The sequence below is a fragment of the Pelophylax lessonae genome, assembly GCF_965119305.1.
Source record: "Pelophylax lessonae genome assembly, chromosome: 1".
In the NCBI taxonomy this organism is placed as follows: domain Eukaryota; kingdom Metazoa; phylum Chordata; class Amphibia; order Anura; family Ranidae; genus Pelophylax; species Pelophylax lessonae.
Genome location: NC_138768.1, coordinates 681,661,545 through 681,676,522, shown reverse-complemented (window position 1 = coordinate 681,676,522; position 14,978 = coordinate 681,661,545). Strand labels below are relative to the sequence as shown.

At 38.4% G+C, this 14,978-nt stretch overlaps 1 protein-coding gene across 2 annotated transcripts in view; it reads right to left on the bottom strand.

Moving 5' to 3' along the window:
- The window catches only part of RXFP1 (relaxin family peptide receptor 1), a 567,744-nt gene that overhangs the window by 82,602 nt on the left and 470,164 nt on the right, over positions 1–14,978 (bottom strand). The window contains exons 8-9 of one of the 2 annotated variants that reach the window (XM_082253060.1): positions 7,610–7,681; positions 66–140 (exon numbers count right to left, since the gene is read on the bottom strand). In XM_082253060.1, coding sequence (XP_082109186.1) covers positions 66–140; positions 7,610–7,681 — 147 coding nt within the window. The remainder of the gene's footprint in view (positions 1–65; positions 141–7,609; positions 7,682–14,978) is intronic. The other variant, XM_082253061.1, reaches the window with a different exon arrangement.

Sequence of the window (14,978 nt, the reverse complement as noted above, 5' to 3'; positions counted from 1 at the left end):
TAACATTTTATTGATCTGCTCAGTGTATATTGCTGGTTTGCTTCAGAAACATACTTTGTACTTACAGCCAGTTTAGCTTGGGCATATATTGACAAAGCGGTTTGTCAGGCAGTCGACCCAGGAAATTGTTCAACATTACTCTGTAAAAACAATAACACAATACATAAACCAATTTGTGCTTTACTTTAGAACTATTAACAATATGTTTGCTTTAACACATGTAGTCCACAAAAATATCAGGAAACGTGGGAACTCCCTCAAAAATGCATACTGAAAAAGCAACATTAAAAAGCACTAAAAATCAACAAAGTATACAAGTACAATACAAACAGAAAAATAAATATTAAAACACGGGTTTAATCTCTTTTTGAAAAACTATAGTCCTTTATATTCCTTTATCCAAAAGTAAAAAAAGTTTTAGGTCATGTTCTACTTAGCAAATATTTATATAATTATGCTGAAGTATTAAAACAGTTCTTGTTCCTATTCACCTTTACAACTGTAATATATGAGATGGTATGACCATTTTTGTTTATCAAAGGCCACTTTAAAACGATCCCAATAGCAAAGAAATTAGGCTTTCCAGTTTAGTGTACTTATGTGTAGATTCTAAATTCACAAAGGAAAGAGATGCATAAAATAGTTATCGTGATTGTAGCTTCCCCTGTGATGTAGATTAAAGTAGGTGCTCTATTAGATAATTGCATAAAACATCAAAGTGTAAAAATTGGGTGTATTTCTGTTCCTAATGAAGAACTTTAATTAAAAAAACCTGTATCTTATTTAAAAAGAGGAGCTGTTGACATGACTGAAAAACAACTCATTAACAGTGGTGGGCGATGACCCCTGAACTAGCGCTTTTAGGTATACAGAGACCTTGGTGCACCAAGCTCATAAATTTGTATCTTCTCTAGTATGCTAAGAAAGTAATTTTGTGTAAGTGGAATGCTGCTACTCCCCCATCAGTGGTTTTCTGGGAAAACTCCATCAATGCTGTATTGCCGATGTACAAGTTAACATATATGTACAGGAAATGTCCTAAGAAATATGATAGGGTTTGGTTGCCATGGAGGGGGTGAGGAGTGGATTGATCCCCCTTGTCTGGCTACCTTACTCTAACAGATAGAGGCTGGTTCTTTTATGTATTTAAACCAGTGCTATTGCTATCAAACTGTTTTGCTCTTAGCTCGATGGACTCAATGTATTCTCGACCATACCATACCTGTTAAAGTATGTTTACTGTCATGTTACTATATCACACTCTGTATTTTGTGTGCTTGTACCATGCTATGATATTTAATAAACTACCATTCTTTTCGTTAAAAAAAAAAAAGCAGTGGTGGGCGAATTTGTCCAGGTTCGGTTCGGTTCGCGGGAAGGTACTGCAAATACTGTTTTAAATTCAGTGTACCTAAACTTAGCAGCAAATCCTATTGAGATCTGAGAGGTGAATACTGTTATTAAATGTATCTAAACCCAAAACAAAAATCTGAATATGTTGCAACTTACTAAACCTTAGATGTTGTGGCTGCTTTGGTTTTCTGTTCTTAGGCTTTTTTTCCCTTATTTTCACCAGCTGATTCAGCCAGTAATATACTTCCTGTCTAAGGATGTCTCCATGCTGATTGGAGCGACTGAGACACCCTTAAGCCAAATGTCGGGAGAAATCGATCGGTTCAATTAAAAAACAGCTGACATTCGGCCTGTGTGTGTATGCCAGACGGTCTGACAGAGGCTGAATGTTTGGCTGGCCTCTATCGGATGTGCATACTGGAAAGCCAGTAGCCAGCCGGCTCCTGACCAGTGCTCTCAGCCAATGGCTGAGAGTGCTGATCGAAGTGTTCTGGCGGGAGGGTCATCCCCCTCTCAGAACACAACATCTCAGCAGGGGAGATCACTATACTAACTTCAGATTGTTAGAACATTTAGATGGACTTTACATAAGTGACTAGCAAATTAAAGCCTTCCAATTTAAGCAGTTACAAAACAGTTGTTTTCCTTTTGGGCTAAAGATTTTAAATAAATAAATAAAAGCTGACAATTGTAAGCACACCCTCCAATGTTAAATGGCTTTTCTCAACCTTCAAACCACCATTTTTGTTAGACAGCTTAGTCTGTTAAACAAAGTTAAAAAACAGACCTACTGGCCAGATCACCAGGTGAAAAAAATAAGAAAAGCATAAAAACAGATTGTAATGCTTTGGGATTTAGACACATTTTAATTGAAGTGGTTTTGAAGGCTCATAGTTTTCTATCATTCTATGCATGAAGGTAAAAAAAACCTTCTCTGTGCAGAAATCCCCCCAGCCCCCCACCCAATACTTACCTGAGCCCCATCTCGATCCAGCAATATGCATGAGAACCTCAGCTCTATAGGGACTCTCCCTCCTCATTGGCTGAGACCATCGGCTTACACTGCTGTCAATCACAGCCAGTGAGCCAATGAGGAGAGAGAGGTTAAGTCATCGTTGTGTGTGAATGGATACGCAGAGTCCATGTTCGGGAATGAGCTAGCTTGGGTGCCCTCATTGCAATATGCTGGCTCTTTGGGAACTCAGCAGGAGGGAGGGTCCAAGAGTGCCAGCGAGGGACCTGAGAAAAGGAGGATCAGGGCTGCTCTATGTAAAACCACTGCACAGAGCAGGTGAGTATGACATGTTTGCTATTTTTTTTTAATCAAAAAGACAGCCTTTAATATCACTTTGATGGTAATTTTTAGGCCAAATAGACAAACATAAAGGTATGATATCAAATAAATAGACATCAAATAAAGGTATGTGAATGTGAAGCTGGGCGCTACCATAGGAGACATGTACCAAGGCAAAAAAACAAAGTGGGGAGAGAGTCTTCATGTGGCCTAGAGGGCAAAAAAATACACAAATCCTGAAATAACATGCCTTGAGGATGCCTTTAAGCTGCTCATGGTGTTATGGTACAATTTTCACAGCAGAAAATATTTGGTTGTGGAATTTTTTTTTTTTTACAATTTTACAATAACCTTTACTTAAATACAGCAGCAATGCTTCAAACTGATTAATTTCAGTTTGAAAAAAATAAAATAAAAGGTAGCTTTAGCAGGAATTCATCAGGTCCATTTTGACCCATTAGATGAAATTGGTCAGCAGTTTGGTTAGGCTGTCCCTGTTCTTGCTGATGCAAAACTCCTTCTGCTGGCTAATATCTATAAAAATCTCATTAGGATTTAAGAGACTGTAGGTGATACAGCAGTGTAAAATTGACCACCAGCAGGACATTTTTTATGATCTGAAATGTACAAAAGAAATGGGTACACATGCTTTACTACAAAAATTAGGACACAGCAGAGTAAAACTGGCTAGCAGTAGGACAATTTTAATAAGCAAGGCTAGGTTCAAAAGTTACTAGAGGCAAAGAGCACTGGATGAGCTTTACTACAAGAGTTCAAGAGTTAAGATAATGCAGAGGATACCTCTGTGTAAAGCTGGCAAGCAGCAGGACAATTGTAATCAATGATAATAGGTCTAACAAATTTATGCCTAACTTTTGTTTTATCTAAGGGGTTCGAGGGGATGTGGTGAATGTGAGTGGTATAATGTGAGGTGGTTTTGGAGCATATTATTCTTCTGTCTAATATTTTTTCTTTCAAACGTTACAGTGGTGTGTGGTTGAAGGCAGCTTCAGGAACCGGTGGTCAGTAATGAAATATCAACATAAAAATCTAAAAAACACAAGGAAAATAAAAACCCAGAATATTATAGCACTCACTCCTGCAGAAGCTGCTGGAATTTTGATGGGCACTCCTACCCTTTCTAGTGGTAACCTATCCTCTAACTGCACTCAGAAACACCAACTAACCAATGACAACAACTAGGCATCAGTCACTTTAATCACTTAGATGATTTATGTGCTCATTAATATCATGTGGAGAGGGTCAGGAGTACAGACCACAAAAGCAGGAAAGTGTCCCAGGTCTGCTGATGTCAACAACCAACTTGTTAGTGACTCACTTGCAGTTTTTCAATTGCAGCCTTCTAGCATTAATAGCAGCTACTGCTTGCCCTAAAGTAACTCTATCGATGGTCCTAGGTTCTGCTGTAGCTGTCTCTGAAAATGAATTGGTCTTCTGACCCTGGCAGAGAAGTCACAGATACCTTAAAAAGCTCAACAGCCATGTCCATCCAACATCAGCTTTCCTGAAGCTCTCCTGGAGATAATTCTAAATAGTGGATTCCTCTAAAGATGCTCCAATAGGTTAAAATCTTTCTCATACTCCAAGCCCTTATACTTGGATTATTTGGGCCTTAGCTCAGGCCTCCAACTTGTACTAGGCCCCCAAAAAATTAACTCCTCACACTGGCATGCTCTCCAAGCAAAATCCTAGGAGAGAATGACCATTCTAGAATGTTGCACAAAATATTCCCCACTACCCCCAGCTCACAACACTGAAAAAAAACCCTCACTTGTTTCTAAGAAATGATAAGCAACAAATATACTTTATATGACATTTGCACCGGTACCCAAGACTAAGATGCCAGGATTTGAAATCCTCCACCATCTCTCCTTTATAGGCTTAGATAAATAAAATTTGCACATCTGCATATACAGTGACCAGGCTAGTGCAAGGTGCAAAAAAAAAACAGCCACTATCCACTGGTACTGGGGTTCCCATCATTTGGTCTGTGAAACACTGCATGGAAAGGGTGATGTGATGTGGTTAAACCACTGAGGTTGATTTACTTAAACTGGAGAGTGCAAAATTGGGTACAGCTCTGCATAGAAACCAACCATATTTCAGGTTTTATTGACAAAGTTTATTTGAACAAGCTGAAGTTAGAAGCCGATTGGCTACCATGCACAGCTGCACCAGATTTTGCACTCTCCAGCTTTAGTAAATCAACCCCACTATGATTTAAGTCATAATAAGCATGGTAAACTGGATGTTTACTGTAACATTATTGTTACTTAAATTTGTATATATTTATGGTTTATGAAAAGAAAAAAAAAATTTGCTTTGATGAATAGTGATTTAATATAAGGAACTGCATCTCTTCAAATTTGGTGTGTCCCCCATGGACAGAAATTAAGAACAAAACTTACAGAGATGTTTTTAATTGATCTGTGACAAGGGAAAAGATACTGCCTGTATAGGCCATATGTCTAAAGTGGGGGGTTGGCAACCTGTTGATTGAGATCTACCTGTCGATCACGGTCAGGTGATAGGTAAATTGCATCTCTGCATTGCTGACCCTGGTCTAAACTGCTACTCCCCAGTGCTGTCAGAGTGAGAAATGGGCAGAGCAGGGGAGGAGAGAACTGGGTGGAGCAGGGGAGGAGAGAACTGGGTGGAGCAGGGGAGGGGAGAACTGAGTGGAGCAGGGGAGGAGAGAACTGGGTGGAGCAGGGGAGGAGAGAACTGGGTGGAACAGGGGAGGAGAGAACTGGGCGGAGCAGAGGAGGAGAGAACTGGACGGATGCAGGGGGAGGACACTTGCTACTGCTCTCACGGAATCAGCAGGTGTGGGTTCACTGGAGGTGCTGTGGCTGTGGCTGCTGAGGTTTCTTTATCACTGTATAACACAAAAACTAACTGTGAGATGACTGCAGCACCCCCAGTGTACCCACACCTGCTAAATTAGTAAGAGCGAGAGCAAGTCTCCTTCCCTGATCCAGACTTCTCACTCTGAGTTGAAATGTTATCTGAGTGAGTGCAGGGAGTGTGTGATTGTCTTCTGTTTCTGCAGTTCTGTATCCTGTGGGGGCACCAGGGGGTTTTCTGTACTGAGATATCTAGTGAGGAATATGGGCTTGGGGTGGCTTGTTCTGAGAAAAGGGGGTCATTTTGGGTAGAATTAGAAATGCGTCTAAATCTCCCTTGTTTCTGAAGCTCGATCCTCATTTTGATCACGCTCCAGAAGACTACTGACAGACAGCGAGGAAGCAATTTGATGCCTCACCTCCTGTTTTAACCCCAATCTTGCTGACAATTAAACTGAAACTGCATGCATTGTACGCGGTTGTGGAGCGTTTGCGGCGCTTCCCTATTTACTTGAATGTGTCGGGGGGGAACTTTGTGCCTCATGCCAACTGTATTCTCAGTGCTGCTTTCCTGAAATTCTGGTCTTTACATGAAAAAGTTAGGAATTGACAGTACATTCTCAAGCCAATCTGTTAGCTTGATGTACAGGTAGGGAGGAGCTGGGGAGGGCCTTTCCATCCTAGGCTATGGGGCTGTGTGTTTCTACTGATGCACATATTGAATTGCGATACAAATCTATTCTCTGTATGCAAGGTAACTCCATAGCACTGTGAGATAAAGGAACTACCCTAAAACAGGAAACCTGGGGCAGTGATCATGGCACCAGCTTAAACAGGAACATAGGCAAGGATTAAAAGATAAAAAAGTTGCACTCTCAGCAAGTGATTAAGGACCTCAATACCTGGGACTTTAATTCAAATTGTGAGAGTGCTAAAAGCTAAAGGGCAATTTTCAGCTTTTAGCACTGTCACACTTTGAATGACATTTGCGTGGCCATGCAACACTGTACCCAAATGCAATTTTTTTTATTTTTTTATGAGACATATAGAGCTTTCTTTTAGCAGTATTTAATCACCACTGGGGTTATTATCTTTTTCTAAGTAAAGAAAAAAAAAATGTTTCTGGTATAAAAATAATAATCTGCAATAAAATTTTGCAAATAAGTACTTTTTCTCCTTCACTGATGTGAGCTGATAAGGCTGTACTGATGGGCACTTATGAGATCCTGATGGGCCCTGATGAGACTGCACTGATGTGCACTGAGGAGGCTGCACTTAAGGGCACTTACAACCTGCAACGATGAGCACTGATGAGGAGGTATTAATGAGGCTGCAATAATGAGGCAGCACTGATGATTATTGATGGAGACTGATAATACCACACTGATGGTCAGGAATAATCTGCAATGATGAGCGCTGATGAGGAGGCACTGGCGCGGCTGAACTAATGGGCACTAGTAAGCAGTACTCACTGTGCCCTGTTAGATCAGCTCTCATTTCCTCACATGCTGTCTCTGTGTGGGGAAAGGAGAGCGGATGGGGATGCATGGGAAGCGTGTTCTCAGGAGGACATCCAGGGATCCCCTGCCAGAACTGGAGATCTGCGCTGTAGCCATTCATCAGTAGCCATATATAAGTAAAAACCAAAGGTTTATTATTTCTTTAATATATTAGTATTTTAGAGCAAAGAAGTTCTTAACATCCACCAGTTTGACTCAAACCAACTTTGGCAGTTTGATCCTGGCTCAAATGAGCATTCAGCTTCCCTGAACACTCACGCCCTATGCCAACCATTTCACACTCACATTTTCATGCTCATGTTTCATTATGAGACCTCTTGCCTTTTCCTCATTCAATATGTTTATTAATAATCAAACAGAAACAAGTGCAGCACTGTGCACATATAACATCGATGGGCTTTAAAACAGATAATGACAAAAATAATACAAGAAAAAACAGTCAAAAGTTTGTGCATGGATTGAATTTTGTCCTTTATATATACCTTGTACAACAGCATAGGCTACACATTATTTCCACCATAGATTAAGTTGTCTAACTTTTTTTGGGGGTTTTGTTTTAGTTTTATAAAACTTACAGAAGTATAAGTGAATTCAGTCCTTGAAACACTTGAGGGGAGATCCGATTTATTTTGTTGTTCTCAATGACTCTGTTAAAAATGAGATAAATGTTTAATAGAGGCAAATTCATAAAAAAAAAATGTAGCAACACCAAGTATATGTGATATTAAAGCCACCCATGCTTTAAGTTGTTCTTCCAGTTACATCTCAGAACAAGCACAAATCTTATCAGGGAACATATTACATTTGTAGCAGGAGATGTGTGGTGTAAAAGGTGTTTACTATATATTACTTAGCATTGTGTGAAATGTTGGTCAGTTTTATGATGTATAGTATAGGAAGTCAAATTGAATACATATATTAGGGTGTACAGTTAAGGCTTTACAACAATAGATGTAAGTGAATAATTAAAAAATAATTTTATTCAATTAGCTTGTTTGGGATAATTTTGGTGGGTTAAAAGCCACAAATGAAACTGACTAATTCACTAATCCATTTTTTTACTTTTTATTTTTAATAAAATAAGTCCACCCTAATCTCTAGGATACCATTCTGGTCCACCAGGCATACCAGCATCTGGTCTCTACATAGTGACTGGGTAAGGAGCTAGAGGAATTTTCACTATACTGATACCTGAAGCCTGTATGCCCATTAACACTGAGCTGATAAGATGGAGCCTCAACACTATATGGTTCCACCACCCTCCAAATCCAACGTGTATATACAATAGTTTAATCAAGCCAACCTACTTCAACTGAAATATCATTTTCAAAATAACTTTGCTTTTACAAAGATCTAGTAAATATCTCAAGTCTATGCAAGTACTATGGATTTGTAAAATGTGTTGCTTTCTCTGTTTCTAGTGGTTGTAAACCTCAATCATGAAATCTGAACTAAGCACATATATCTGTAATGTTTACTTATCTCTCTTAAAAGCTCTAAGTGTCGTTTCTTTCTGGTGCTTCGTTCCTCTGTTATCAGTATGTGTCCCTTCTGAAAAGTTTTCCGGACACATTAGATAAAATGTGTGTCAGGGAGGGAGCTTAGCACACAGCTTGCCAAATTACAACACAGTTCTTCTGCTGTGTGGAGGGGGTGTGTTTTTTTCCTCCAATCAGCTCTCACACTCTACCTGCAGCATATATGCCCCCTACTCTGTAATACTAAAATATGAAGAAGGATTTTAACACTTTTCTGCCCTTTTGAAGGGGTGTAGGGAAGAGAGAGCTGCAGATAAACATGTAAAACTTACGTACAAGGATTTTTTAAATCTCTGTGCATCATCTAGGGCTGTTCACTTCACTTGGGTACATGTAAGGGTTTACAACAACCACTTTAATACATGTCATGCTTGTTCTTTGGATTGAAAGTAACTAAACCAGTTAATAACTGAATAACTGAAGAAAGACTGCTAATTTTGCATTAACATGCTTATCTGGATTTTTAATTGTAAATATGATAAAAAAAGCAAAACAAATAAAAAGTCATCTGGCAAGAGGATTTCAATTTCGCCAAGCAAATGTAAATGCTCAATCAATTCAGAAGTTTACGTTTATTTTCATGCATACTGGGAATACAAGACTCATTTTTCAATGCAAAGTAATCTCTCTAAAACAAATAAAGCCTGAGAGAATGAATTGACATTATCAAGTTTACAAAACATTTTGTATGCCATGTTATCTCAAGGGGAACTTAGCTACAATTTGTTTTTTTAACTTGACTTATTACTAAGAAACTATAATACACTACTGAACAGCACTACAATCATAAAACAATATAGCTAAAACAGATGATAATGAGCCTGAAAACATTGACCCTTCAATTCCATCTCTATGGTTATCCTTTATTAGTATTAATGATAATAAAGTATGTGGATTAGCTTAGAGTAATGATGGCATTAATGTCAGTCTACTATAAAAGCAGCATCTCTCAATTATGGTGATGAGTACTATCATATTCATCTGGTATAATGAATACATTAAAGGATATATTTATTTTCTATTGCTTATATTAGGTTAAAGTTTACATATGTTCAATATAAAAAATATTTTTTGTTTTAGATGGAGTTGGAATTACTGTCAGATTTTGAACTGTCACCCGGAGCTCAGGAAGTAGTCCCAAAAAAAGGAAGTAAAAAAAAAAAAATCTCCAGCAGCAGCACAGACAGAAATATACAGTTTTGGCTGGACATGCCATTTAAACTACCACAACTATTTGTAACGGAGTTCCAATACCCAGCCTAGGTATCTCCGCTGTATAATCCTTGAAGCTGAGGAAGCACTAACATATCCAAGGCCAAACCCCCCCCCCCCCCAGTAACTGGACGACACACAGTTCTGGGAGTAAACAACCCTTTTATTCAGCCACAGCTGGCTTTTATATTGTTCCCCATACAAGGGGTTTCTTAAATCATTTTCCAGGGGCATTCCCTGCCGGACCTGAGAGGGGACTAGGGACAAGTAAACATTTCACAGAATCAACCAACACAACACAACACAACCAACACAAACAGTATTCTACTTTCCTACCAGCAACTAATAGATAACAGCGATTCAATCAAACTGAGCCAATTAACTAGCAGACTTTCAGCCATCGAGCTCCTGAAGTACAATACACATTATTATAAGTGTAAACACAGAACCCACAGTAGATAACAGGTGAATAAATCAGCAAATTCAACAATGTGTGGAAGACAGGTGGTTGAGCTGATATTAGCATCCGCTATGAGTCTGATTGTGTGAAGCAGTCTCTTATTGGCAATAGGCAGCTAGGCCTGTACCATGGATCCTTGAGATATATTAACAAATATTACTGTCCCATTTGAAGTAATCCAAACCATATTCTCAGTGTCCATTCCGCTACACTATTTAATGATTGTCCACTGAACCTGATGATTGCAGGATGAGATGACTATCCTGATGTCTAAGTATGATAAACTGCAGGATACCAATCCTGACATTCTTTATGCTTGTTGTGGAAAGCTAAGCACACAACTTGTTATTATTTTCTACCATAAGGCCTTGCCTAATTGAAGCCACTTTAGTTCAACTGTGTGCCAAAAAGCATGTGATCTGTACTGTTGCATGCAAAAGTCTTAAAAAAATTATGATCTGTTTCTGAGCATTGAATGGCACATACATAACTCACTAAAATCATTGGAGTGCCTTATCAAGACACTTAACAGGTAAAAACAAATCTGTGTTTATACACTAGCTTTTAAACACAAATATGCGAACATTGAATAGGCAACCCACAGTACAGGTGTCATATGATTTTTTATTTAAACATTTCACTTTAAACATTTTAATAAAAGTCTGAATTTTCTAGATACAGCAGCTATAAAGTTGTATCTTTGTTAAATCAAAAATTTTTTGGCTCAGCACAAAAGAATATGCTTTGTAAATAGTTGTTCACAGAAGTGCTTGAACTTCTAATGGCTTGTAAAAATTATATTTCTGGACTTTATTCATTACTTATTGTATAATATCAACAAAATAATTTGTGCTTCAAAGTGTTGCCTTGACTTTATTGCCTATATTAATCATGCAACACCGAAAGCCCAACTCCAGGTTGGAAAAAAAAAAACACTGCAGTGGGACAATCAAGGGGCTTACAATCTAAGGTTCTTATCTCACATGCTTACATACACACACAGGGCCAGTTAACCTACCAGAATGTCTTTGGAGTACAGGAGGAAACAGGAAACCCACACAAGCACAGGGATAATAAGAAAACTCTATGCAAGTAGTGTCCTGGCCAGTATTCAAACTAAGGACCCCAGTGCTGCAAGGTAAAAGTTCTAACTGCTAAGTCACTGCTGGGTTTAAAAGCCATACAATGCAATTTAATGGCAGTGGCTGTGAACTCAACATGACATTTTAAACGCTATATACTGTATGATTGTTACAACATCTTATCCACCTAAATTACCATGTAAAATACAGCTGAATTTTTCCTTTTGGTCCCGTTTCCATGTATAAAGGTAAGTCTCACTTGCAAGTAGGAAAATATCTTTTAGTTGGCCTGGGCCTAATAAACAGTCACAATCAAATACATCTTTACAGAGAGCTGGAAATTACCATCTTTCTCTTGTTTGGTTCCTAACCTCATGGAACTTAGAAATTTCTTTATGACTTGTTATTCCAGTAATTACTCATTTCAAAATATAAACTATACTTATTTTCCATTTGCCAATATAAACCTTACTAATTGTCTTCTTGTTTTGTAAATTGCAACTCTCATTTATTTGGATGCATTTCTTCAACCTCATTCATCTTCTATAACTCTGCCTGGACCTTTCTGACCAATGATTAAATTCTCTTCACTTTATATAAATGGGGGGACTTCTTTTTCATCGGCCTAATATTAATATACCTTGATGGTTGTGTATAAGAAATAAGTGCGCTGTCAAAAAAATTAAGATAAAGTCTTCACCTGTGTCTGTGTGAACAAAAACAAAGTGGCTACATAACAAAATATATTCAAAAACAAGTAACACAACATCGTGTGCCAATATATTCTCTTCAGATCAATATATATATAAAAAATAAACTCTTCAAGCAGTGAGTGAAAGTTGAAAAACCAAAATGACACCTATTAAAAAAACAACATTAGAGTACCTAGTTAGGTTCTCTGTTGTAGGGGTGATAAACCCCCCCACAAATGTTCATAAAAAAATAAATCTAAAAAATAATAGTTAATAAAAATAAAAATTGTCCCTCAAGCTGGTAAATCACCCAAAGTCTGATTGGAAATCCAAGGGAAAAAAATTCCTCCTTTCCAACCAAATCCAACTTAATAGTGACACCCGCTATAGCAATTCACTGAGGAGCTTCATGACAATCCCATCCAGCAAGAAGAATTTAAATTAGCCGCTTACCAGATAGTAGCAGCGGGATGGCTTGTAACAATCCACGCTGGTCTCACACGATCTTCAGACTAAAGACAGCTCAATACCTGCTGATTACTTCATGTCTCCTGGGAACAGCTGTCAGAACTCAGGACTGCACAGATTCTGTTCATCAATAGGATTGCAGCAGTCGGGGAGTGTTGAAGATGTGTTCAGGGTTCTTTTTTTTTTTTGTTAGCTTTTTTTTTAATTTTTTTTTTTTTATTGAGTTTTGAAAGACAAGTAACAGAAAAGTAATGGCAATGTCCATGATAAGAACATAAGAAAAAAACTTGACATAACAGAACAGAAGAAGCATCAGGTATCCATCAACCCAGCATAACAAATATATGTGCTTAAGAATGTGAGTAAGATAAGACCATTCAAGAAAAAGAAAAGGAAAAAGATTTGTCCATTAAGGGAACATCACTAGCTACCACCGTGCTCATGGTATGCGAAAGAATCAAAATACTTCACAGTTCCCGCAATACAGGGGTGTGCAAAGAGTCTAGTTAGGATCCCTTGCCATTACAAAGTGCAAAATCATTGCATTCGGTTCTTATGAAGGTTCAAGTCCTTCTTTGTCTTAAGGAGTCCCATTGCGCGGATTGCCCTAACTGGATCTCCAATCCATGCGAGGGGATTCGAATATGGTATAACAGCAAAGGAGCGGTAATCATTCTTCCAGAAGTTCCAGTGGGTGTGGAATTTCTTCAGGGAGAGAGAATTAACGGCCAGTGATTTTTCAAATTGGTAATTCATTTTAAAAAGTGAAATGACTTCAGACAAGGACGGGGGTGTAGTGGTTTTCCATTTCCTCAAGATTAGCGGGCGTGTTGCCAGGAGGACATGAGAGGTCCATGGGTGAAAACGATGGGGACAGTTTTCGATACCCAGATGTAATATGGCTAAAGCTGGATTAGGGGTAATAATGCATCCAGTGTGAGAAGCTATGTATTGGAAGATGCTGTGCCATAAACCCATTAAGGAGGGGCAGTCCCATAAGATATGTAATATAGTCCCTGTGTGACCACAATCTCACCAACAATGGGGGGAATATTTCGCGGAGAAACCCGCCAACCTAGAGGGAGTGTAGTACCACCTGTTTGTGATTTTCATTGCCATTTCCCAGTGTGTAGCGCAGTGCGAATATTGGTGTATGGTGCGTAGCGCCGTTTGCCACTGACTGATGATATAGGTGTTTCCCAAATACATTTCCCACTTGAACATAGGGGGTGTTTTAAGAAATGTATTATTGCTCAGCAGAATATCATAATAAAATGAGACTCCACTAGGTTTAGGTGGAGGGTCAGTGAATTGTGCCCAGATCTTTCTATCAACAATCAAGTCTTTAAGGGGGTGGACAGTCAAGAAATGGAGTATGCGGGCGACAGTGTAGTATGATGAGGATGGGAGGTTATAAGTTTGTATTAGGGTAGAACTAGGCAGCAAGGACCCCTTTTGGAAAAATTGTGAAATGTCACGTACGTCCCTTTTATAAAGAGGACCTAAGGGGAGGTCAGGGTGTTCAGAGTTCTGAAAGCTGTTCCCAGGAGACATGAAGGAGCAATCAGCAGATGTTCAGCTGTTTTTAGTTGGAAAACCGTGTGAGACCAGCGTGGATTGTTCCAAGCCATCCCGCTGCTATTATCTGGTAAGCGGCTAATTTACATTCTTCTGGCTGGATGGGATTGTCATGAAGCTCCTCAGTGAATTGCTATAGCAGGTGTCACTATTAAGTTTGATTTGGTTGGCAAGGAAGAATTTTTTTCCCTTTGATTTACAAGCTTGAGGGACAATTTTTATTATTTTTTATTCATTATTATTTTTTGATTCATTTTTTTATGAATATTTGTGTGTGGGGGGGGGGGGGGGGGGTTATCACCTCTACAACATTAGAGAGCCTAACTAGGTACATTGTCATTTTGGGTTTTCAACTTTCACACACTGCTTGAAGAGTTATTTTTTTTTACATATAGCTATTTGAAGAGAATATATTGGCACACTATCTTGTGGTACTTGTTTTTGAATGTTTTGGGTTATGTAGCCACTTTGCTTTTGTTCACACAGGTAAAGACTTTATGTTCATTTTTTTGACAGTGCACTTATTTCTTATACACACTTTCTTGCACCCAGTGTTCATGGTTTTTTTTTGTTGCAGCAGTACTTTCATTCCCATTTAGTTAGCGCACCTACTTTTCTTTGTTTTTCTTTGTTTATACCTTGATGGTTGTTATTCTTCCTTCGCCATTTTGCCTCCCAGCAGTGTCATTTAATAGTTATGTTATAATATGACATTTAAAAAGAGTAATATTAATTATTATTATTATTATACATGTATTGCTCAACTGTATTACATTTATAAGATATTTACTTTTTAAGACAAGGAACCATAATAGTGCAGATGGGCAAAAAATGCTCCCAAAATAGACTTATTTTCAGAGTCAATAAAAATGACTTCACATTTAATGGTTCAGGCATTTTGTTAATAAGCATTG